At 48.0% G+C, this 26,226-nt stretch overlaps 1 protein-coding gene across 3 annotated transcripts in view; it reads left to right on the plus strand.

The window, feature by feature from the left end:
• Positions 1–784: 784 nt before the first annotated feature.
• GRSF1 (G-rich RNA sequence binding factor 1) overlaps positions 785–26,226 on the plus strand; it is a 134,285-nt gene continuing 108,843 nt past the window's right edge. For 2 of the 3 annotated variants that reach the window (XM_063920118.1, XM_063920117.1), the window contains exon 1: positions 806–1,133. In XM_063920118.1, coding sequence (XP_063776188.1) covers positions 951–1,133 — 183 coding nt within the window. In that variant the 5' untranslated portion in view covers positions 806–950. Of the gene's footprint in view, positions 1,134–26,226 lie in introns of all 3 variants that reach the window. The other variant, XM_063920119.1, reaches the window with a different exon arrangement.

Consider the following 26,226-nt stretch of genomic DNA (forward strand, 5'->3'; position numbering starts at 1 on the left):
CAGATCCTGTGTTCGATCCCTCTGGAGCTAATGGTGTCCAGTAGCCTAAGAAGCGCAACCTAGCCGCAGTTAGTAGGTTTGCTTCTCTCCCCTCAGTCCCTCGTAGCAGAGAGTCTGTTGCCAGCAGAAGCTCTCTGAAAATAAAAAACCTAACTAAAATACTTTCTTATTAGCAAGCTCAGGAGAGCTCACTAAAAGCACCCAGCTCTGTCCGGGCACAGATTCTAACTGAGGTCTGGAGGAGGGGCATAGAGGGAGGAGCCAGTGCACACCAGATAGTACTGAATCTTTCTTTAGAGTGCCCAGTCTCCTGCGGAGCCCGCTATTCCCCATGGTCCTTACGGAGTCCCCAGCATCCACTAGGACGTCAGAGAAAATTGTCTTGCATACCGAAATGTAAACCAGTCTGACATAAAAGGAAAATATCCTGCCTTTCCCACCAATTATTTAATTTACTCCAAGTTACTGTAACAGTGAAGTAAACGGGTCATATTGCTATAAATCAGGTGCAGGTCAGACATTTAAAAATACAGCAGCCTAAAGGGTGAAGAGGGGAGGACAGGTGAGGTCATGTGACCACTGACCAGCAATGTCACCGTGTCACTGTGACCGGCGGCGTGGCCCATGTGATCACTGCTATGTCTGAGCCCGGCGACCGCCGCACAGCCCGTTGCATGATGGGAGATGTAGTCTCTGCTCATGCCAGGATTTGTAGTACGCTTCTACGTCTATGCGATCGCTGCTTGGGATTGGTCAGTAAAGAGGGAAGGTTCCTGGGAAATGTAGTCTTCGAGGCCTCTCACGTGTGGCCATCGGGAAGCATGAGGAGGAGCTGCTTGCTGGGAGTTGTAGTTCTGCTTCCTGTGTCAGGCTGCTGGTGGCGTCGGCCGGCCTGTCTTTGGTGAGCTGCCCTGCTAGGTTTCCGGGTGAGGTGTCTGCCCTTCCTCTGCATGGCCGGGAGCTGCAGAGTCATCAGCGCCTCGATAGCTCAGCTGCTGCTGCGGGGCCGGGGAGCCGCACTGCTGTGGAGAGGAAGGCCCGGGCAGCAGAGCTACGTGGGGCGGGCGGGGAGAGTGTGGGGTCCTGGGCAGGAGAGCAGAAGGCTGGAGAACTCGTTCTGCAGCAGCACCCAGGTAATAATCCTACTCCCTTGCTGGTGCCCAGGACAGAGGTGACCGCATCTCACCACTCACTGCTGACCACACTGCGACTAGCTCTCTCTACACACCCAGGTGCCACTAAAGTAATAGCCCGAAGTATATATACTTCTGTAACTTTTGTATTGAAACATAATAAATAAGATTAAAGTATGGCAGCCATGACTCTTTGTGCTAAAAACTGCAACATAATTACCACACTCTCCAGCCCTTATCTACAAACTTTCTAGCTGGGATACTTAACAGATTTGTCAGACTTTCTGAAAAGAAACAGTGGAGTTGCTGCCCATAGTAACCAATCATATTTTAGCTATTACTTGTATAGTACATTCTATAAAATGATAGCTACAGAATGATTGGTTGCTATGGGCAACACTGGTCCTCTTCACAAAATTTGATACATCTGACCCCAAATATCTCCTGTCATTCTTCTCTCCTGAACACTGGCCAATGCTGTGCTGACTCTGGCAGTAGTATATGGGAGTTGTCCCCACCATTTGCCACACTTATACCAGTCCCACCTCTGCATCTGTCATCTGAGCCTTTTCTAATGGTTGCCTATCCAGTCAATAGCTGCTGCTAAGGCCGGGTATTCCTTGCAAAGGTTTCTCTGCCAACCGAGTGGTTGACTAGGTAAGCTATACACACCAATCTGTCGGGCCACACATTTTAATTTGTTCACCCAGGGTGGTCCCTACACACAGCTTGACATGCTGATATATATCGGCTGTGCTGCAGGTGTATGTGATATGTCTGTGAACAACGTCATTCAGACATATTGGGTGTACTCTCCCACCGATAACCTACAGATATAGCGTTCATTGCTAGAACGAACACTGTATCTGTTCAGGTTGTACTCAACATAAATTATATTTGCATAGGGGGGAGTTCCACTCTTGACATTGGAAGTGACTTGCCATTCATGCGTTAGTCTCCATCGCAAGTTATATTTTACACTCCGAGGTGTGCAGGAAAACTTTCAATGCCAGGGCTACCGTAATTGGACAATGCATGTGTGGCAATGCCTGGCAGTATATCGCGTTGAATTTTGTTCCACCACATAGTAAAGATTGTAAGCTTGTGAGCAGGGCCTTCCTACCTCTGACTGTTGTTATAACCCAGTTTTGTTTTATCATTGTTGTTTCCAGTTGTAAAGCACAATGGAATTTGCTGCACTAATATAAGAAACTGTAAATAAATGTAAAAAAAGAAATGGTATTTGGGGATAGAAAAAAAGGGACATAGGTAGTAATTCAGTTAGCTGTGAGGTTCAGTTGTAGTCTTGTGGGTCATGTTTCACACAAATTACTGTAATGCTAAAATGTGTTCCCCCCCCCCCCCCCCCCCCCCTGCAATCAAAAATTAGCAAATTAAGAATATTTTATCATGTCATCTTACATTCATGTCATGTGGAAACCTATCTACTATGGTTGAAGCTAGATCCAAGTGGGCTAAGGGACCTTTTCTGCAAGGGGGAGGAGTTACGACACAAGGGGGGAGGGGCTAGGCCAGCGGGATAGTTCCTCTACTATCCACGCCACCAACTATTACCTTTAGTAATCAGGTGGCGAGCGAAGCAAGCCCGCAAGGTTACTTTTCGGGTACCCTGTTCACCTGTAGCTCCTCCCCCTGGTGATGTGTCTCCTCCCCTAGGTACGTCATAAGGTCCCTTCTCCCCTTCCGATATAGAATCAACCTATCTACTATGGCACAGGTTCTCAAACTCGGTCCTCAGGATCCCACACAGTGCATGTTTTGCAGGTCTCCTCACAGAATCACAAGTGACATAATTAGCTCCACATGTGGACCTTTTAAAATGTGTCAGTGAGTAATGAATACACCTGTGCACCTACTGGGTTACCTGCAATACATGCACTGTGTGGGGTCCTGAGGACCGAGTTTGAGAACCACTGTACTATGGCAATGGAATAGCCAACTGAGTTTCAGGACAGCTCAGGAACAGGCCAGAGAAGTCAAATCAGCAGTGAGTAACCATTATTGACAGTTCATTGGGGTGATAGAATGGAGGTTGGTCGAGCGGAGTTAAGTGGTTTAGGGGTCTATTTGCTAAGCCTTGGATGGAGATAAAGTAGCTGGAGATAAATTTCCAGCCAATCGGCTCCTAACTGACATGTCACAGGCTGTGTTTGAAAAATGTCAGTTAGGGACTGGGGTCAGATGTATTAAGCCTAGAGAAGGGATTAACTAGTGATAAGCGCAAGGTGATAATGCACAAGCCAATCATTACGAATTTGAAAAATGACAGTGAGAGCTGACTGGCTGGTGCGTTATCATCTTCCTCTTATCACTGCTTTATCACTTCTCCAGGCTTAATACATCTGCCCCATGATTGGCTGGTACTTTATCTCCAGCAAATTTATCTCCATCCAAGGCTTAGTAAATATACCCCCGAGTCAGATGGAGTGGACATGTTCTGTCGATGGAGTTAGAGCCCAGCAAAGATAATGGTTAATCGGAAAGTTTACAATGTCGTAGAATTAGATGCTAAACAAACTTAATGATTACTGTGTCAGTAATTGCCATAAATTTACAAAATTTCTTAAGACTGTTCAGTCATGCATTTTCCATAACTTTCATCTAATTGGGTCCTTTGATCACCAGAGTCTGAACCATTGAGGTGCTACCTCTTTGTTAACAAATTTGGATTTTTTATTAGTATTTTTTGTTATCGGTGTTTCTTTTTTTTTTTTGTACAGTTTGGTTCCCAGAACCATGCAGACAGGTTACGTCTCAGTTAGTATATCCATGGTGTATTACCCAGTTTCAGACAACGATTTTGTTTGGGGTTCAGTATTTGGGTCCAGGAAAGTGTGAATTTTTTTATGCTTTGATGAGGCCACAGGAGAAGAGATGCTGCTCCATTAGGCTGCTTTCACATCGCAAAACCTGCTTTTGAATCGGTTCTTAAAACGGGTCTGAGCAGTTAAACCCCCTTCACATCGCATGTTGTAACCAGTATATTACCATTTCATTACCGTTTTGGTACCTTTCACACTGAACCCGTTTCACCCATACAAAACATTGGTTGTTATTTTAAATGTTTATTTCCAGCTTCTGCCTGGTGACATCACACATGGAGACAGCCTATCACCTTCTGGGGCTTGCAAATACCGTTTCAGACCCTTTCACACTGCACAATGAAACGGGTCTGAAACGGGTAGGACCCTGCTTTTTTACCGTTTCAAAATACCAGTATTTCTCTGACGTCCTAGTGGATGCTGGGAACTCCGTAAGGACCATGGGGAATAGCGGGCTCCGAAGGAGGCTGGGCACTCTAGAAAGATCTTAGACTACCTGGTGTGCACTGGCTCCTCCCACTATGACCCTCCTCCAAGCCTCAGTTAGATTTCGTGCCCGGCCGAGGTTGGATGCACACTAGGGGCTCTCCTGAGCTCTTAGAAAGTTATAGTCTTAGAATTTGTTATTTTCAGTGAGACCTGCTGGCAACAGGCTCACTGCAGCGAGGGACTAAGGGGAGAAGAAGCGAACTCGCCTGCTTGCAGCCGGATTGGGCTTCTTAGGCTACTGGACACCATTAGCTCCAGAGGGATCGACCGCAGGCCCAGCCTTGATGTTCGGTCCCGGAGCCGCGCCGCCGTCCCCCTTACAGAGCCAGAAGCAAGAAGATGGTCCGGAAAATCGGCGGCATGAAGACATCCTGTCTTCACCAAGGTAGCGCACAGCACTGCAGCTGTGCGCCATTGCTCCTCATACACACTTCACACTCCGGTCACTGAGGGTGCAGGGCGCTGGGGGGGGGGGGCGCCCTGAGGCAGCAATAAAAACACCTTGGCTGGCTAAAATACCTCAATATATAGCCCCTGGGGCTATATATGAGGTAAATACCCCTGCCAGAATCCCATAAAAAGCGGGAGAATACGCCGCGAAAAAGGGGCGGAGCCTATCTCCTCAGCACACTGGCGCCATTTTTCCCTCACAGCTCGGCTGGATGGAAGCTCCCTGGCTCTTCCCTGCAATTCTACAGTACAGTAAGAGGGAAAAGAGAGGGGGGGGGCATTAAAATTGGCACTGTATACAGTATATTATATTGAAAAGCAGCTATTAGGGACATAACTCAGTTAGTCCCTGTATATATGTATATATATATATATAGCGCTCTGGTGTGTGCTGGCATACTCTTACTCTGTCCCCCCAAAGGGCTTTTGTGGGTCCTGTCCTCTGTTGGAGCATTCCCTGTGTGTGTGGAGTGTGTCGGTACGGCTGTGTCGACATGTTTGAGGAGGATAATGATGTGGAGGGGGAGCAGATGCCTTTAGCAGGGATGTCACCCCCTGGGGGTCAGACACCTGAGTGGATGGTATTATGGCAGGAAATGAGTGCACGTATAGACTCCTTACATAAAAAATTTGACGACATGCCGACTGTGGGACAGCCGAGTCTTCAGCTCGTGCCTGTCCAGGTGTCTCAAAAGTCATCAGGGGCTCTGAAACGCCCGCTATCTAAGGTGGCACAAGTAGATGTCGACACGGATACTGACACCAGTGTCGACGACGATGAGTCAAATTTAATGCCCGTTAAGGCCATTCACTGCATGATTGAGGCAATGAAAGAGGTGTTAAATATTTCTGATTTACATCCAGGTACCACAAAAAAGGGTATTATGTTTGGGGAGAAAAAACTACCTGTAGTTTTTCCCCCGTCAGATGAATTAAATGAAGTGTGTGAAGAAGCGTGGGCTTCCCCTGATAAGAAATTGGTAATTCCTAAGAAGCTACTAATGGCGTTCCCTTTCCCGCCACAGGATAGGTTACGTTGGGAAACACCCCCGAGGGTGGATAAAGCGCTCACACGTTTGTCTAAAAAGGTGGCACTACCGTCCCTGGATACGGCCGCCCTTAAGGAACCTGCTGATAGAAAGCAGGAGGCGATCCTGAAGTCTGTATATACACACTCAGGCATTATACTCAGACCAGCTATTGCGTCAGCATGGATGTGCAGTGCTGCCGCTGCGTGGTCAGATAAACTGTCAGAAAATATTGACACGTTAGACAGAGACACGATCCTGCTAACAATTGACCATATCAAAGACTCAGTCTCATACATGAGAGATGCACAGAGGGAAATCTGCCGGCTGGCATCTAAAGTAAGTGCATTATCCATCTCTGCTAGGAGATGCTTATGGACTCGCCAGTGGACTGGAGATGCAGATTCCAAAAGGCACATGGAAGTTTTGCCTTATAAGGGGGAGGAATTATTTGGGGATGGTCTCTCCGACCTAGTTTCCACAGCAACGTCTGGGAAGTCAGCATTTTTACCCCATGTCCCCTCACAGCCTAAGAAGGCGCCATTTTATCAGGTTCAGTCCTTTCGGTCCCAGAAAAACAAGCGGGGAAAAGGAGGGTCTTTTCTGTCAAGAGGCAGAGGCAGGGGAAAAAGGCTGCAGCAAACAGCAGGTTCCCAGGAACAAAAGTCCTCCCCCGCTTCCTCTTCCAAGTCCGCCGCATGACGGTGGGGCTTCACAGGCGGAGCCAGGTACGGTGGGGGCCCGCCTCAGGAATTTCAGCGATCAGTGGGCTCGCTCACAGGTGGATTCCTGGATCCTTCAAATAGTATCTCAGGGATACAGGCTGGAATTCGAGGCGACTCCACCCCGCCGTTTCCTAAAATCCGCCTTGCCGATTGCTCCCTCAGACAGGGAGGCGGTGCTAGCAGCGATTCACAAGCTGTATTCCAAGCAAGTGATAATCAAGGTACCCCTACTTCAACAAGGCCGGGGTTACTATTCCACACTTTTTGTGGTGCCGAAACCGGACGGTTCGGTGAGACCCATTTTAAATTTGAAATCCTTGAACACATACATAAAAAAATTCAAGTTCAAGATGGAATCGCTCAGGGCGGTTATTGCAAGCCTGGACGAGGGGGATTACATGGTATCCCTGGACATCAAGGATGCTTACCTGCATGTCCCCATTTACAATTCTCACCAGGAGTACCTCAGATTTGTGGTACAGGATTGCCATTACCAATTCCAGACGCTGCCGTTTGGACTCTCCACGGCACCGAGGGTATTTACCAAGGTTATGGCGGAAATGATGATACTCCTTCGAAAAAAGGGAGTTTTAATTATCCCATACTTGGACGATCTCCTAATAAAGGCACGATCCAAGGAACAGTTGTTAGTGGGAGTAGCACTATCTCAGGAAGTGCTGAGCCAGCACGGTTGGATTCTGAATATCCCAAAGTCACAGCTGGTCCCCACGACACGTCTAATGTTCCTGGGAATGATTCTGGACACGGCCCAGAAAAAAGTGTTTCTCCCGGAGGAGAAAGCCAGGGAGTTGTCTTCTCTAGTCAGAGACCTCCTAAAACCAAAACAGGTATCGGTGCATCACTGCACGCGGGTCCTGGGAAAGATGGTAGCTTCTTACGAAGCAATTCCATTCGGCAGGTTCCATGCCAGAATTTTTCAGTGGGACCTGTTGGACAAGTGGTCCGGATCGCATCTTCAGATGCATCGTTTAATAACCCTGTCTCCACGAACCAGGGTGTCTCTTCTGTGGTGGCTGCACAGTGCTCATCTTCTGGAGGGCCGCAGATTCGGCATACAGGACTGGGTCCTGGTGACCACGGATGCCAGCCTACGAGGCTGGGGGGCAGTCACAAAGGGAAGAAATTTCCAAGGACTATGGTCAAGTCAGGAGACTGCCCTTCACATAAATATTCTGGAACTAAGGGCCATTTACAATGCCCTAAGTCAAGCAAAATCCCTGCTCCTACACCAGCCGGTGCTGATCCAGTCAGACAACATCACGGCAGTCGCCCATGTGAATCGACAGGGCGGCACAAGAAGCAGGACGGCGATGGCAGAAGCCACAAAAATTCTCCGATGGGCGGAGAATCATGTACTAGCACTGTCAGCAGGGTTCATCCCAGGAGTGGACAACTGGGTAGCAGACTTTCTCAGCAGGCACGACCTCCACCCGGGAGAGTGGGGACTTCATCCAGAAGTCTTCCAAATGATTGTAAATCAATGGGGTCGTCCACAGGTGGACATGATGGCGTCCCGCCTAAACAAAAAACTAGAGAAGTATTGCGCCAGGTCAAGAGACCCTCAGGCGATAGCTGTGGACGCTCTAGTGACACCGTGGGTGTACCGGTCAGTTTATGTGTTCCCTCCTCTACCTCTCATACCAAAGGTATTGAGAATAATAAGAAAGCGAGGAGTAAGCACAATTCTCGTGGTTCCGGATTGGCCGAGAAGAGCGTGGTACCCGGAACTTCAAGAGATGATCTCAGAGGACCCGTGGTCTCTGCCGCTCAGACAAGACCTGCTGCAGCAGGGCCCCTGTCTGTTCCAAGACTTACCGCGGCTGCGTTTGACGGCATGGCGGTTGAACGCCGGATCCTGAAGGAAAAGGGCATTCCGGAGGAAGTCATTCCTACGCTTATTAAAGCCAGGACAGATGTTACGGCAAAGCATTATCACCGCATATGGCAGAAATATGTTGCATGGTGCGAGGCCAAAAAGGCCCCAACAGAGGAATTTCAACTAGGTCGATTTCTGCATTTCCTGCAAGCAGGAGTGAATATGGGCCTAAAACTGGGATCCATTAAGGTACAGATCTCGGCTCTGTCAATTTTCTTTCAAAAAGAACTAGCTTCAGTACCTGAAGTTCAGACATTTGTGAAAGGAGTGCTGCATATTCAGCCCCCATTTGTGCCTCCTGTGGCACCTTGGGATCTCAACGTGATGTTGAGTTTCTTAAAATCACATTGGTTTGAGCCACTAAAAACCGTGGATCTGAAATATCTCCCGTGGAAAGTGGTCATGTTATTGGCCTTGGCTTCAGCCAGGCGAGTGTCAGAGTTGGCGGCTTTATCATGTAAAAGCCCTTATCTGATTTTCCATATGGATAGGGCAGAATTGAGGACTCGTCCCCAGTTTCTCCCTAAGGTGGTGTCAGCGTTTCACCTGAACCAGCCTATTGTGGTGCCTGCGGCTACTAAGGATTTGGAGGACTCCAAGTTGCTAGACGTTGTCAGGGCCCTGAAAATATATGTTTCCAGGACGGCTGGAGTCAGAAAATCTGACTCGCTGTTTATCCTGTATGCACCCAACAAGCTGGGTGCTCCTGCTTCTAAGCAGACTATTGCTCGTTGGATTTGTAGTACAATTCAGCTTGCATATACTGTGGCAGGCCTGCCACAGCCAAAATCTGTCAATGCCCATTCCACAAGGAAGGTGGGCTCATCTTGGGCGGCTGCCCGAGGGGTCTCGGCTTTACAACTTTGCCGAGCTGCTACTTGGTCAGGGGCAAACACCTTTGCAAAATTCTATAAATTTGATACCCTGGCTGAGGAGGACCTGGAGTTCTCTCATTCGGTGCTGCAGAGTCATCCGCACTCTCCCGCCCGTTTGGGAGCTTTGGTATAATCCCCATGGTCCTTACGGAGTTCCCAGCATCCACTAGGACGTCAGAGAAAATAAGAATTTACTCACCGGTAATTCTATTTCTCGTAGTCCGTAGTGGATGCTGGGCGCCCATCCCAAGTGCGGTTTATCTGCAATACTTGTACATAGTTATTGTTAACTAAATCGGGTTATTGTTGAGCCATCTGTTGAGAGGCTCTATTGTTTCATACTGTTAACTGTGTTTCATATCACGAGTTGTACGGTGTGATTGGTGTGGCTGGTATGAGTCTTACCCGGGATTCAAAATCCTTCCTTATTGTGTACGCTCGTCCGGGCACAGTACCTAACTGAGGCTTGGAGGAGGGTCATAGTGGGAGGAGCCAGTGCACACCAGGTAGTCTAAGATCTTTCTAGAGTGCCCAGCCTCCTTCGGAGCCCGCTATTCCCCATGGTCCTTACGGAGTTCCCAGCATCCACTACGGACTACGAGAAATAGAATTACCGGTGAGTAAATTCTTATTTTTGAAAACGATAAATTGAAGGTGATCCTTTCACATCGCAGCTCGAACCGTTTAGGAAGCCTGAAAAATCGGCAATTTACCGGGTTCAAGCTGCGGTGTGAAAGGGGTATTAGTTGTGCCTTGTGCTACTCTGCTAATGCTGTGATCTCAGTGACTAGATGCATCTTCTGTGAATAACCTCTCTGATGGTATATTCTGATTGGAGATGTTCTGTGGCGCTAGTTGATATGTAGTGAAAGGCTGTTAGCAGACTGTATGCAAAGAATATGTTTGGTAGATTAGTATGAGCAAAATCTGTTTTTACGGTCCCTTGATTTACTTTTGTTACTCAGTTTCTTTTATGACCCATGTCTTTGGGTCCTAGTGATTTTAAGTTCTCTTGCCAAATTGTAATGTTTCTCTTACGTCCTAGAGGATGCTGGGGTCCACATTAGTACCATGGGGTATAGATGGGTCCACCAGGAGCCATTGGCACTTTAAGAGTTTGAGAGTGTGGGCTGGCTCCTCCCTCTCTGCCCCTCCTACCAGACTCCGTTTAGAAAATGTGCCCGGAGGAGCCGGTCACAGCTAGGGGAGCTCCATAGGAGTTTCTTTAGTTTTTTTTTATTGTGAAAGAGTTTAGGCACAGGGAGGCTGCTGGCAACAGCCTCCCTGCTTTGTAGGACTAAGTGGGGGAGTAGTGTCTGCCCTAAGGGGTCTGAGCCACTATCTCCGCTGACAGGACGCTGAGCTCCTGAGGGGACAGATTGATCGTTGGGGATCGCTCACCCCAGCAGCATGCCGCCAACCCCCTTACAGAGCCAGAAGACTTCAGTGGCGAGTGAGTCACCGGCCCCCTGGCAAGCGGGGAGCATTTGTGAAGATGACGGCAACAGGGTAGGGAGCGCAGTACTGGCTGCGCTCTGGGGCTCAGCGGTAGATGGTGCGGCGCTGTGAGGGGCGCCCTGAGCCAGCGCCTACACCCTAAACTGGTCACACAGCCTGTCAGGGACCTTGGATCACCGCCAGCAATATACCTCAGGCCAGTATAAATTCAAACAAGAGTAGGAGCCAGTGCCAGAAAAGGGGGCGAAGATTCTCCTCAGAGCGGACCCAGCAGCGCTCAGCGCCATCTTTCCTGCATGCAGAGTCGCTGACAGGGGAGAGCTGTCCCTCCACTTCAACTCCAGCTATCTGTATGGTACCAGGGGGTTGCAGAAGGGGGAGGCGGTGTAATAGACTGTGTAATAGACTGTGTAACCTATTAAGGTACACAGTTGGCCCTGGTAAAGGGTGTCCTTTATCTTTGGGAAGCGCTGTGTGTGGGTTGGCTCCAAACTTTGTGTCTCTCTTGGCATACTCTGTCTGCATTTCCGTGTGTGTGTGTGTGTGTGTGGGGGGGGTTCTTGTTTGCTCACAAAAAGAATCATGTCTAGGGACTCCGTGTCATATGCTGAAGAAGATATGTCCTCTCAGGATGATCCCATTCCATGTAATCAGGATTGCACTGTTTTAGCACAGATTCCTATAAGAGAACCGGAGTGGTTATCCTCTATTAAAAGGATTATTTCTCAGATTTCTTCTAGGGTAGCACAAAATGAAACTGCAATTCAGGTTTTGCAGAACTCTATGGCTGTTTGGTCCGGTTCGGTACCTTCAGGGTCCCCTGGCACTCACTCTCAAAAATGTGCTCTTGCCCAGATTATGCGGGACGACACGGATACCGACTCTGACATGGTAGACTGTGATGGGGATATGCTAAGGGGGGCGGCATCTCTTGCAAAAGGGATGCAGTTGATAATTTAAACCATTAGAGATGTGTTAAATATTGCCAAAGCAATACCGGAGCAGGTTGAGGAGGCTTAATTCACGGATAATAAGAAAGCCTCGCTAACCTTTCCTGCGTCAAGAGTTAAATGCTATATTTGAAAAATCTTGGGAAAATCCAGACAAAAAATTCCAGATCCCAAGAAAGGTTCTGGTTGCATTCCCCTTCCCTGAGGAGGATAGAAAAAAATGGGAAAACCCACCCGTAGTTGACGCATCTGTGTCCAGACTGTCAAAGAAGGTGTTTTTACCTGTCCCGGGATCTGCCACGTTAAAAGAACTGGCTGATCGCAAGATTGACACTACGCTCAAATCCAAATACACGCTTCGGGGGCGATATTACGGCCTACCATTGCCTGTGTGTGGATTGCTAAGGCTATAGTAAAGTGGTCTGGCACGTTACTTGAGGAATTGGATATAATGGATAAAAGTGACGTTGAATTGTTCTTACGTAACATACAGGATTCTGCGGGATTTACGGTGAATCCATGAAACACCTGGGTTCGATGGCTGCAGGGATTTCTTCCATGTCTGTCTCGGCTCGTAGAGGACTCTGGCTGTGCCAATGGTCTGCCGACACGGAATCCAGGAGAAGTGTGGAGAACCTACCCTACACAGGTCAGGCTCTTTTTGGGGAAGCGCTAGATGCGTGGATTTCCACAGCAACTGCGGGTAAGTCACCTTTTCTTCCTTCAGCTGCGCCTGCTACGAAGAAACCTTTTTCTTCAGCTACATCACAGTCCTTTCAGACGCCTAAAACAAGAAGGAACAAGCAGCCCAACACCATCTTTAGAGGAGGTTGGGCAAAATCCCCAAAACCTGCTACTGCAGGCTCCCAAGACCAGAAGCCTACTTCTGGTACATCAAAATCCTCTGCATGACAGTGGACCGCACGGCCTGGAGGAAGGACCAGAGGGAGCAACGCTAAAAAAGCTCGGCCACGTTTGAGCGGCGTCCGGCCTGGACCCCTGGGTGCAGGATATTGTGTCCCAGGGGTACAGGCTGGAGTTTCAAGACCTCCCGCCTCACCGATTCTTCAAATCGGGCTTACCAGCTTTGCTGGCAGACAGGGGTATCCTACAGGAAGCCATCCAAAAATTGGTAGGGTCACGTCATTGTCCCAGTTCCACCTCATATGCAAAACGGGTTATTATTCGAACCTTTTTGTGGTACCGAAACTGGATGGTTCGGTCAGGCCAATTTTGAATTTGAAATCGTTAAACCCCTATCTGAGGGACTTCAAATTCAAAATAGATCTCTGAGAGCGGTAATCTCAGGTCTGGAGGAGGGAGAGTTCATGGTTTCCCTGGATATCAAGGATGCGTACCTCCACATTCCAATTTGGCAGCCCCATCAGGCTAATCTCCGATTCACACTGTTAGACAGTCACTTTCAGTTCCAGGCACTGCCATTCGGTCTCTCCAAGGCACCGAGGGTGTTCACCAAGGTGATGGCAGAGATGATGGTTCTCCTGCGCAGGCAGGGTGTGAACATAATTCCGTACCTGGACGATCTGCTGATAAAGGCAGTGTCCAGGGAGAGGTTGTTGCAGTCCATTGCTCTTACGACTCGACTGCTCAGGAATCACGGTTGGATCCTGAACCTTCCAAAATCACATTTCTCTATCGTCCTAGTGGATGCTGGGGTTCCTGAAAGGACCATGGGGAATAGCGGCTCCGCAGGAGACAGGGCACAAAAAGTAAAGCTTTAGGATCAGGTGGTGTGCACTGGCTCCTCCCCCCATGACCCCCCTCCAAGCCTCAGTTAGATTTTTGTGCCCGGCCGAGAAGGGTGCAATCTAGGTGGCTCTCCTAAAGAGCTGCTTAGAAAAGTTTAGCTTAGGTTTTTTTATTTTACAGTGAGTCCTGCTGGCAACAGGATCACTGCAACGAGGGACTTAGGGGAGAAGAAGTGAACTCACCTGCGTGCAGGATGGATTGGCTTCTTGGCTACTGGACATTAGCTCCAGAGGGACGATCACAGGTACAGCCTGGATGGTCACCGGAGCCTCGCCGCCGGCCCCCTTGCAGATGCTGAAACGAGAAGAGGTCCAGAATCGGCGGCAGAAGACTCCTCAGTCTTCTTAAGGTAGCGCACAGCACTGCAGCTGTGCGCCATTTTCCTCTCAGCACACTTCACACGGCAGTCACTGAGGGTGCAGGGCGCTGGGAGGGGGGCGCCCTGGGAGGCAAATGAAAACCTTTTTTGGCTAAAAATACCTCACATATAGCCTCCGGGAGCTATATGGAGATATTTAACCCCTGCCAGAATCCGTTAAGAGCGGGAGACGAGGCCGCCGAAAAAGGGGCGGGGCCTATCTCCTCAGCACACAGCGCCATTTTCCCTCACGGAAAGGCTGGAGGGAAGGCTCCCAGGCTCTCCCCTGCACTGCATTACAGAAACAGGGTTAAAACAGAGAGGGGGGGCACTAATTTGGCGTTAGAAATATATAAAAAAGATGCTATAAGGGAAAACACTTGTATAAGGTTGTCCCTATATAATTATAGCGTTTTTGGTGTGTGCTGGCAAACTCTCCCTCTGTCTCTCCAAAGGGCTAGTAGGTCCTGTCCTCTATCAGAGCATTCCCTGTGTGTGTGCTGTGTGTCGGTACGTGTGTGTCGACATGTATGAGGACGATGTTGGTGAGGAGGCGGAGCAATTGCCTGTAATGGTGATGTCACTCTCTAGGGAGTCGACACCGGAATGGATGGCTTATTTAGGGAATTACGTGATAATGTCAACACGCGCCAAGGTCGGTTGACGACATGAGACGGCCGACAAACGATTAGTACCGGTCCAGACGTCTCAAAAACACCGTCAGGGGTTTTAAAACGCCCGTTTACTTTAGTCGGTCGACACAGACACAGACAGGGACACTGAATCCAGTGTCGACGGTGAATAAACAAACGTATTCCTTATTAGGGCCACACGTTAAGGGCAATGAAGGAGGTGTTACATATTTCTGATACTACAAGTACCACAAAAGAGGGTATTATGTGGGATGTGAAAAAACTACCATAGTTTTTCCTGAATCAGATAAATTAAATAAAGTGTGTGATGATGCGTGGGTTCCCCCCGATAGAAAATATGGGCGGTATACCCTTTCCCGCCAGAAGTTAGGGCGCGTTGGGAAACACCCCTTAGGGTGGATAAGGCGCTCACACGCTTATCAGAACAAGTGGCGGTACCGTCTATAGATAGGGCCGTCCTCAAGGAGCCAGCTGACAGGAGGCTGGAAAAATATCATAAAAAGTATATACACACATACTGGTGTTATACTGCGACCAGCGATCGCCTCAGCCTGGATGTGCAGAGCTGGGGTGGCTTGGTCGGATTCCCTGACTAAAAATATTGATACCCTTGACAGGGACAGTATTTTATTGACTATAGAGCATTTAAAGGATGTATTTCTATATATGCGAGATGCACAGAGGGATATTTGCACTCTGGCATCAAGAGTAAGTGCGATGTCCATATCTGCCAGAAGATGTTTATGGACACGACAGTGGTCAGGTGATGCAGATTCCAAACGGCACAAAGGTGTATTGCCGTATAAAGGAAGAGGAGTTATTTGGGGTCGGTCCATCGGACCTGGTGGCCACGGCAACTGCTGGAAAATCCACCGTTTTTACCCTAAGTCACATCTCTGCAGAAAAAGACACCGTCTTTTCAGCTTCAGTCCTTTCGTCCCTATAAGAGTCATATCTGCCCAGGGATAGAGGAAAGGGAAGAAGACTGCAGCAGGCAGCCCATTCCCAGGAACAGAAGCGTTCCACCGCTTCTGACAAGCTCTCAGCATGACGCTGAGACCGTACAGGACCCCTGGATCCTACAAGTAGTATCCCAGGGGTACAGTTTGGAATGTCGAGACGTTTCCCCTGCGCAGGCTCCTGAAGGCTGCTTTACCAAGGTCTCCCTCCGACAAGGAGGCAGTATGGGAAAAAATTCACGAGCTGTATTCCCAGCAGGTGATAATTAAATTACCCCTCCTACAACAAGAAAAGGGGTATTATTCCACACTATATTGTGGTACTGAAGCCAGAAGGCTAGGTGAGACCTATTCTAAATCTAAAAAAATTTGAACACTTACAAAGGTTCAAATCAAGATGGAGTCACTCAGAGCAGTGAAAACGAACCGGGAAGAAGGGGACTATATGGTGTCCCGAGACATCAGGGATGCTTACCTCCATGTCCCAAATTTGCCCTTATCACTAAGGGTACCTCAGGTTCGTGGTACAGAACTGTCACTATCAGTTTCAGACGCTGCCGTTTGGATTGTCTACGGCACCCCGGGTCTTTACCAAGGTAATGGCCGAAATGATGGTTCTTCTTCGAAGAAAAGGCGTCTTAATTATCCCTTACTTGGACGATCTCCTGATAAGGGCAAAGTCCAGGGAACAGTTGGAGGTCGGAGTAGCACTATCTCGGATACTGTTACAACAGCAGGGGTGGATTCTAAAGATTCCAAAATCGCAGCTGATCCCGACAACAAGTCTCCTGTGCTTAGGGATGATTCTGGACACAGTCCAGAAAAAGGTGTTTCTCCCGGAAGAGAAAGCCAGGGAGTTATCCAAGCTAGTCAGGAACCTCCTAAAATCAGTGCATCATTGCACAAGGGCCATGGTAAAAAAATGGTGACTTCCTTCGAAGCAATTCCAGTCGGCAGATTTCATGCAAGAACTTTTCAGTGGGATCTGCTGGACAAATGGTCCGGATCGCATCTTCAGATGCATCAGCGGATAATCCTATATCCAAGGACAAGGGTGTCTCTCCTGTGGTGGTTACAGAGTGCTCCATCTTCTAGAGGGCCGCAGATTCGGCATTCAGTTTTGGATGTTGGTGACCACGGAGGCCAGCCCGAGAGGCTGGGGAGCAGTCACACAAGGAAAAAATTTCCAGGGAGTGTGATCAAGTCTGGATATTTTTCTCCACATAAATATAGCTAAGGGTAAATTTATAATGCTCTAAGCTTAGCAAGACCTCTGCTTCAAGGTCAGCCGGTATTGATCCAGTGGGATAAAACATCACGGCAGTCGCCCACGTAAATAGACAGGGCGGCACAAGAAGCAGGAGGGCAGTGCAAAAACTGCAAGGACTTTTCGCTGGGCGGAAAATCATGTGATAGCACTGTCAGCAGTGTTTCATTCCGGGAATGGAAACTGGGAAGCAGACTTCCTCAGTAGGCACGACCTCCACCCGGCAGAGTGGGAACTTCATGGGGAAGTTTTCCACATAATTGTAAACCGTTGGGAATTACCAAAGGTGGACATGATGGCGTCCCGTCTGAACAAAAAACGGGACAGGTATTGCGCCAGGTTAAGAGACCCTCAGGCAATAGCTGTGGACGTTCTGGTAACACCGTGGGTGTACCAGTCGGTGTATGTGTTCCATCCTCTGCTTTTCATACCTAAGGTACTGAGAATTATAAGACGTAGAGGAGTAAGAACTATACTCATGGCTCCGGATTGGCCAAGAAGGACTTGGTACCCGGAACTTCAAGAGATGCTCACAGAGGACTTATGGCCTCTGCCGCTAAGAAGGGACTTGTTTCAGCAAGTACCATGTCTGTTCCAAGACTTACCGCAGCTGCGTTTGACGGCATGGCGGTGGAACGCCGGATCCTAAGGGAAAAGGCATTCAGGAAGAGGTCATTCCTACCCTGGTCAAAGCCAGAAAGGAGGTGACCGCACAACATTATCACCACATGTGGCGAAAATATGTTGCGTGGTGTGAGGCCAGGAAGGCCCCACGAAGAAATTTCAACTCGGTCGATTCCTGCATTTCTTGCAAACAGGAGTGTCTATGGGCCTCAAATTGGGGTCCATTAAGGTTCAAATTTCGGCCCTGTCGATTTTTCTTCCAGAAAGAATTGGCTTCAGTTCCTGAAGTCCAGAAGTTTGTCAAGGGAGTATTGCATATACAACCCCCTTTTGTGCCTCCAGTGGCACTGTGGGATCTCAACGTAGTTCTGGGATTCCTCAAAACACATTGGTTTAAAACCAGTCAAATCTGTGGATTTGAAGCATCTCACATGAAAAGTGAACATGCTCTTGGACCTGGCCTGGACCAGGCGAGTGTCAAATTGGTGGTTTTTTTCTCAAAAAAGCCCATATCTGTTTGTCCATTCGGAGAGGGCAGAGCTGCGGACTCGTCCCCAGTTCTCTCCCTAAGGTGGTGTCAGTGTTTCACCTGAACCAGCTTATTGTGGTGTCTTGCGCCTACTAGGGACTTGGAGGACTCCAAGTTGCTAGATGTGGTCAGGGCCCTGAAAATATAGGTTCCAGGACGGCTGGAGTCAGGAAAACTGACTTGCTGTTATCCTGTATGCACCCAACAAACTGGGTGCTCTTGCTTTTAAGCAGACTTTTGCTAGTTGGATGTGTAATACAATTCAGCTTGCACATTCTGTGGCAGGCCTGCCACAGCCAAAATATGTAAATGCCCATTCCACAAGGAAGGTGGGCTCATCTTGGGCGGCTGCCCGAGGGGTCTCGGCTTTACAACTTTGCCGAGCGGCTATTTAGTCAGGGGCAAACACGTTTGTAAAATCCTACAAATTTGATACCCTGGCTAAGGAGGACCTGGAGTTCTCTCATTCGGTGCTGCAGAGTCATCCGCACTCTCCCGCCCGTTTGGGAGCTTTGGTATAATCCCCATGGTCCTTTCAGGAACCCCAGCATCCACTAGGACGATAGAGAAAATAAGAATTTACTTACCGATAATTCTATTTCTCGGAGTCCGTAGTGGATGCTGGGCGCCCATCCCAAGTGCGGATTATCTGCATTACTTGTACATAGTTACAAAAATCGGGTTATTATTGTTGTGAGCCATCTTTTCAGAGGCTCCGCTGTTATCATACTGTTAACTGGGTTCAGATCACAGGTTGTACAGTGTGATTGGTGTGGCTGGTATGAGTCTTACCCGGGATTCATAAATCCTTCCTTATTGTGTACGCTCGTCCGGGCACGGTACCTAACTGAGGCTTGGAGGGGGGTCATGGGGGGAGGAGCCAGTGCACACCACCTGATCCTAAAGCTTTACTTTTTGTGCCCTGTCTCCTGCGGAGCCGCTATTCCCCATGGTCCTTTCAGGAACCCCAGCATCCACTACGGACTCCGAGAAATAGAATTATCGGTAAGTAAATTCTTATTTTTGAGCTGACAAGGAGATGGTCTTTCCTGGGGATGATCCTCGACACGGAAGTGCAGATGATGTTTCTAACACTGGAGAAAGCGTTGGTGATACAATCTATGGCTCGGGATGTCTTGAAGCCTGCCCGGATATCGGTTCATCAGTGCATTCGCCTTCTGGGGAAGATGGTTGCCTCCTATGAGGCTCTACAGTACGGAAGATTCCATGCTCGACCCTTCCAGCTGGATCTCCTAGACAAATGGTCGGGATCTCATCTTCACATGCACCAGAGGATACGTCTCTCACCGAGTGCATGGATTTCGCTCCTCTGGTGGCTGCAAATGCCTCACCTTCTGGAGTGCCGCAGGTTCGGAATTCAGAACTGGATCCTTCTGACCACGGTTGCAAGTCTCAGAGGTTGGGGAGTGGTCACCCAGGGGGAAACCTTCCAAGGAAGATGGTCAAATCAGGAAGCCATTCTTCCAATAAACATTCTGGAATTAAGAGCCTTGTACAACGGTCTTCTCCAAGTGACTCATCTTCTACAAGATTGGGCCATTGAAGTACAGTCGGACAATATAATGACGTAGCGTTCACGCTGGCTTTCTTTTGCGGGGCGCTGCGCCCTGCCCCTTTTCTAAGTGACAGAATGCGCCCTGCCCTTTTGTGCCTGCCCTGCTGATTACCAAAGGACTGCCTTACTCACTGCCACGCTGTCACTCATCCCCGCCGCGCTGTCACTCCTCCCTGCTGCGCTCCCTTAGGCTTGTCGCGCTGACAGCTGTCTGCTGAAGGCAATACTGTAGGCTGCTAGGGATCTGGTGAGATGAGGAGGGCTGGATTTGCCTCTCCCACTGAGGCAAACCCAGCCCCCCTCTGTGTACATGACCCTATAAAAGAGGACGCCAGGGAGGATCATTGTGGCGGCCATTTTCATCTAGCTCTGCGGTGTGTGAGGGGGAACTAGCGCGCACGCTTACTTCCACAGCATCAGCCTCCAGTAAGTTGAATTGACACACAAACATCATCTAAGAATAGTGCTGCCAGACTAAGCTATGTATCCTGTATAGATCGCCAGGTGCCCCTTTAGTTTTAATCTGGCAGCACTCAACTCTAATCTTATTGTGACACATTACCTATGAATTACAAATGAATGTGTAAGAGATCTAAGCCCAGTCCTAACAAACTGCTAGTTTCTACCACTGGAGACAATGGTGACGTTTTTTTTTTTCTAATGGCCAACAGTTTTTGGCAATGTATTTGTAGCTGCAGAAAACATTATGATAGCATTGGGAAATCCTACATGCTTTATACAATCTAATAATTGATGTAACCTATTAGGCTTTAGATTCAAGAGGATATCCCCTGCTTGTTTACCCTGGAAAGCCCCCAGTTTCTAAACAGCCCTGATACATTCTGAAGTGTCTCAATAGGGTTTATATAGTTTATTAAACTATATAAACCCTATTGAGACACTTCAGAAATAAACTGGCAGCACATGAATGCTATATAAACCATCCTGGGACACCTTCGCTTCAGTCTGACAGCATATTTAAACTTAAGATACGATGTGCTGCCAGTTTATTTCTGAAGTGTCTCAATATGGTTTATATAGCAAAATGTCCTGCCAGTTTTTTTCTGAAGTGTCTCAATAGGGTTTATATAGCAACACGTGCTGCCAGTTTAATTCTGTAGTGTCTCAATAGGGTTTATATAGTTTTAATAAACTATATAAACCCTATTGAGATACTTCAGAAATATACTGGCAGCACATGAATGCTATGTAAACCATTCTGGGACACCTTCGCTTCAATCTGACAGCACATTTTAAGTTTAAATCTGACAGCACATTTAAACTTAAAATGTGCTGTCAGGTTGAAGTGAAGGTGTCCCAGGATGGTTTATAAGATACAGTGTGCTGCCAGTTTAAGACCCCTGCATACATATTACAGTATGTACATAATTTTGCCCTACTAAATTAAAACGTGTCCTCCCCAAGGTCAGCACCCTGCCCTAAAAAAATCCTAGAGTGAACACATGATGGTAGCCTACGTAAACCGACAGGGAGGAACAAAGAGCAGAGCTGCAATGTCAGAGGTGACAAGAATCCTCCTCTGGGCAGAAAGGCACGCGTTGGCGCTGTCGGCGAGCTTCCTCCCAGGAGTGGACAGCTGGGAAGCAGACTTCCTCAGCAGACACAACCTCCATCTAGGAGAATGGTGCCATCATCCGGAGGTGTTCGCAGACGTGACCAGTCATTGGGGCGTGCCTCAAATAGACATGATGGCCTCACGTCTCAACAAGAAACTTTGGAGGTACTGTTCCAGGTCGAGAGACCCTCAAGCAATGGTGGTGGATTCCCTGGTAACTCGGTGGGTGTTTAAGTCTGTGTACACGTTCCCTCCACTTCCACTTATTCCAAGAATTCTAAAGCTCATAAAGAGAACAAGGGTTCAGGCAATTCTCATTGCTCCGGACTAGCCAAGGCGAGCTTGGTACTTGGATCTTCTGGACCTACTGCTAGAAGAACCATGGCCTCTTCCTCTTCGCGAGGACCTTCTGCAACAGGGGCCATTCGCTTATCAGGACTTACCGCGGCTACATTTGACGGCATGGTAGTTGAACGCCAGATCTTAGCCCGAAAGGGTATTCCAAGCAAGGTTATTCCTACCCTGATACAGGCTAGGAAAGGGGTAACATCTAAACATTACCATCGCATTTGGAAAAAATGTGTCTTGGTGTGAATCCAAGAAATTTCCTACAGTGGAGTTTCAACTTGGATGTTTTCTCCTCTTCCTGCAAGTGTGGATATGGGTCCGCGTTTGGGGTCCATAAAGGTCCAGATTTCGGCTTTATCCGTTTTCTTCCAGAAACAATTGGCTGCTCTCCCTGAGGTTCAGACCTTTTTGAAAGGGGTTCTGTACATCCAGCCTCCCTTTGTGGTGCCAACGGCACCCTGGGATCTTAACGTGGTATTGCAGTTCCTGCATTCGGATTGGTTTGAGCCTTTACAGGAGGCTGAGCTTAAGTTTCTCACGTGGAAGGCTGTCACTTTGTTGGCCTTAGCTTCTGCTCTTTGTGTCGGAATTGGGGGCTTTGTCCTGTAAAAGCCCCTAATTAAATTTTCCATGAAGATAGCGCGGAGTTCAGGACGTGTCAGCAGTTCCTTCCAAAGGTTGTGTCGGCTTTTCATATCAACCAACCTATTGTGGTGCCAGTGGCTACTGACTCCTCAATTACGTCAAAGTCCTTGGATATTGTGAGGGCTTTGAGAATCTATGTGAAGAGGACTGCTCGTCACAGAAAATCGGACTCTCTGTTTGTACTGTATGATCCCCCAAAAAATTGGGTGTCCTGCTTCAAAGCAGACAATTTCTCGCTGGATCAGGTTCACTATCCAGCATGCATATTCTACGGCAGGATTGCCGTGTCCGAAATCTGTTAAGGCCCACTCTACTCGTAAGGTAGTTTCTTCCTGGGCAGCTGCCCGGGGTGTTTCGGCTTTACAGCTTTGCCGAGCGACTACTTGGTCAGGGTCGAACACGCTTGCTAAGTTCTACATACTTTGACCAAACTTTAGGTCCTCAGAGGCTAATCAGGTCTGCAGGAGCCTCCGCGCTCTCTCTCCCGTTCTGGGAGCTTTGGTACATCCCCATGGTACTAATGTGGACCCCAGCATCCTCTACGGACTACGAGAAAAGGATTTACCGGTCGGTAATTAAAATCTAATAATAATAATAATAATAATAATAATAATATTTTATATTTTTTTTATTACCCTTATTTTATTCATCTAGGTAATTTTTTAATGCCAATATAACCTTTTAACATATATATATATATATATTTTTTTTTACTTAGAAATAGTCAACAGCTCTAAATTTTTAATTGATTTAATATAAATGACAGACAAAACAGGCCTGTACATATAGTAATATACAGTGCCTTGCTAAAGTATTCACCCCCCCCTTTGCATTTTTCGTGTTTTGTTGCCTCACAACCTGGAATTAAAATGGATTGTTTGAAGGGTTGCATCATTTCATTCACAGAACATGCCTACAACTTTGAATATGGGTTTTTTTTTAATTTTTTTATTTTTTTTTTATTGTGAAGCAAACAACAAATAGGACAAAATAACAGAAAACTTCAGCGTGCATAACTATTCACCCCCCCCTAAAGTCAGTACTTTGTATAGCCACCTTTTGCGGCAATTACAGCTGCAAGTCGCTTTGGATTAGTCTCTATGAGCTTGCCACATCTTGCTACTGGGATTTTTGCCCATTCCTCAAAACTGCTCCAGCTCCTTAATGTTGGATGGTTTCTGCTTGTGAATAGCAAGCTTCAAGTATGACCACAGATTCTCAATTGGATTGAGATCCGGGCTTTGACTAGGCCATTCCAACACATTTAAATGTTTCCCCTTAAACCACTCGAGTGTTGCTTTAGCAATATGCTTCGGGTCATTGTCCTGCTGGAAGGTGACCCTCCGCCCCAGTCTCAAATCACAGGCAGACTGAAACAGGTTTTGCTCAAGAAAATCCGACTCGAAATAGATTACCAGTCCCTGCTGCTGAAAAACATCCCCACAGCATGATGCTGCCAACACCATGTTTCACTGTGGTGTTCTTGGGGTGATGGGATGTGTTTGGGTTTGCACCAGACATAGCGTTTTCCTTTTGTGCTTCAATTTTAGTCTGACCAGAGCACCGTCGTCCACATGCCTTTTGGCAAACTCAAAACGTGCCTTCTTACTTTTAACACTAAGCAATGTTATTTTTTTGGGGCACTCTTTCATAAAGCCCAGCTGTATGGAGTGTACTGCTTATTGTGGTCACATGACACCAGTCACATGACACCAGTCTCGGCTGTGGAACTCTGCAGCTCCTTCAGGGGTTACCTTTGGTCTCTGTGCTGCTTCTCTGATGCCCTCCTTGCCTGGTCTGTGAGTTTTGGTGGCCAGCCCTCTCTTGGCAGGTTTGTTGTGGTACCATGTTCTTTCCATTTCAAGATGATGGATTTGATGGTGCTCCAGGTAATCATCAAAGATTTGGGTAATTTTTTTTTATAACCCAACCCTGACTTGTACTTCTCAACTACTTTGTCCCTGACTTGTTTGGAGAGCTCCTTGGTCTTCATGGTGTGATGCCTCTTGCTTAGTGGTGTTGCAGCATCTGGGGCCTTTCAGAAAAGGTGTGTTTATACTGACAGATCACGTGACACTTAGATTGCACACAGGTGGACTTCATTTCACTAATTATGTGACTTCTGAAGGTAATTGGTTGCACTAGAACTTTAGAGGGGCTTCATAGCAAAGGGGGTGAATACATATGCACATGCCAATTTTCAAATTTTAAATTTTTTTTTTTTTTCTCTCTCACTTCACTTCACCAACTTAGACTATTTTGTGCAGATTCATCACATGAAATTCAGATAAAAAAACTGAAATTGCAGGTTGTAATGTAACAAAATACAGTAGGTAAAAAGGCAAGGGGGTGAATACTTTAGTAAGGCACTGTACGTTGCCATCACCTCGTGGGGATGACCAAGGATGATACATACACCTTAAATAATATTTGTATGCCATGTTCATAGCTACTCAGTTATTCCATGCAAACAGATCATTTAGACCAGGGATGTCAAACTCGCGACCCCTACTGCATCATTTTGTGGCCCACGGGCAGGGGTCCTTTTGTGGCCCATTCGATGGTCGGAACAGGGCATAACTGTGTCGCTGGCATTCTCCCTCCGTCTGCTTACTGTGACATTGCCCCGCTGCCTGCACTGCCCACCGGCACCCATGCGGCGGTGTGAAGCAGGGAGCCGAAGATCCCTGACAGACAGCCGCAACCCTGACCACCGGGGCCTTAAAGCTGCAGCCCTTACAGCCTGAGCATGACCCCTGAAGCAGCATGCCCACGAAGGAGCATCCTGCTAACATAAGTCTCTGGGGCATTCCTCACATGGGGATGGAGATGTAATGGGGCATTATGTGTATCATGCACTATACTGAGGGACTTTCTGTGGAACTGGCACTATATTGGGGCCATTACTTGTGTCTGCCACTATACGGGCACTATCATTTGACCCAGTTGGGATTTTGACATGCCTGATTTAGACATTGGTTGGCTTGCTTTTCTTGTAGCACTTGGTTAATATTTAATCGTATCACTGTATCCACTATGCATCACCCACCATTCAGCCACAGAGTGCACAGAGACAGGCCTGTGGTAATTCCATGACATTATTCACTAGCCTACAAACTTCCTCTCCTGTCTCTTCAGAAAACATGGGAAGCAGTTGCAGTAGTTGTGATAACTTTCGACAGACTTAGTGTAGTGTTAAGGTGCATACACACTGGGTGTTTTGCCCAGCGTGTATGCACAGCGATGATTGGGAACATCGCTATCAGGAATATAGCTCAGTGCATACACACTGCGCTATTTTCCCTGTGCCTAGCGATGTTCACAGGGGAAGGGTGGGGGGGGGTGGAGCACTTTCCACAGTAGGAGACTGTGCAAAGTGCTTCACTCGGCTGTTCAAACAGCCCGACGGACGGTGGCGGCCAGCGATGATGCAGGAGCGCACATCGGCGCTCACCGCTCATTGCCCGCCCACACACACTGGCCGGGTTTGAGCTCAAAATGCCAAAAGTGAGTTATTTTGAGCTCAAAATCGCCCATTGTGTATGGGCCTTTACTTAGACATTCTTCCTCTTAATATTTCTCTGACGTCCTAGTGGATGCTGGGGACTCCGTAAGGACCATGGGGAATAGCGGCTCCGCAGGAGACTGGGCACAGCTAAGAAAGATTTAGGACTACCTGGTGTGCACTGGCTCCTCCCACTATGACCCTCCTCCAGACTTCAGTTAGAATCCTGTGCCCGGCTGAACTGGATGGGGGGGGGGGGGGGGGGCGGGGGCGCGCGCCCTGAGAAGCAATAAATACACCTTGGCTGGCAAATATATCACAATATATAGCCCCAGAGGCTATATATGTGATAAATACCCCTGCCAGAATCCATAAAAAAGTGGGAGAAAAGTCAGCCGAAAAAGGGGCGGAGCTATCTCCCTCAGCACACTGGCGCCATTTCTCCCTCACAGCTCCGCTGGAAGGAAGCTCCCTGGCTCTCCCCTGCAGTCTACACTACAGAAAAGGGTAAAAAAGAGAGGGGGGGGGGCACTAAATTTAGGCGCAATATACATATAGCAGCTATAAG

Source organism: Pseudophryne corroboree, chromosome 1 (assembly GCF_028390025.1).
Source record: "Pseudophryne corroboree isolate aPseCor3 chromosome 1, aPseCor3.hap2, whole genome shotgun sequence".
NCBI lineage: Eukaryota > Metazoa > Chordata > Amphibia > Anura > Myobatrachidae > Pseudophryne > Pseudophryne corroboree.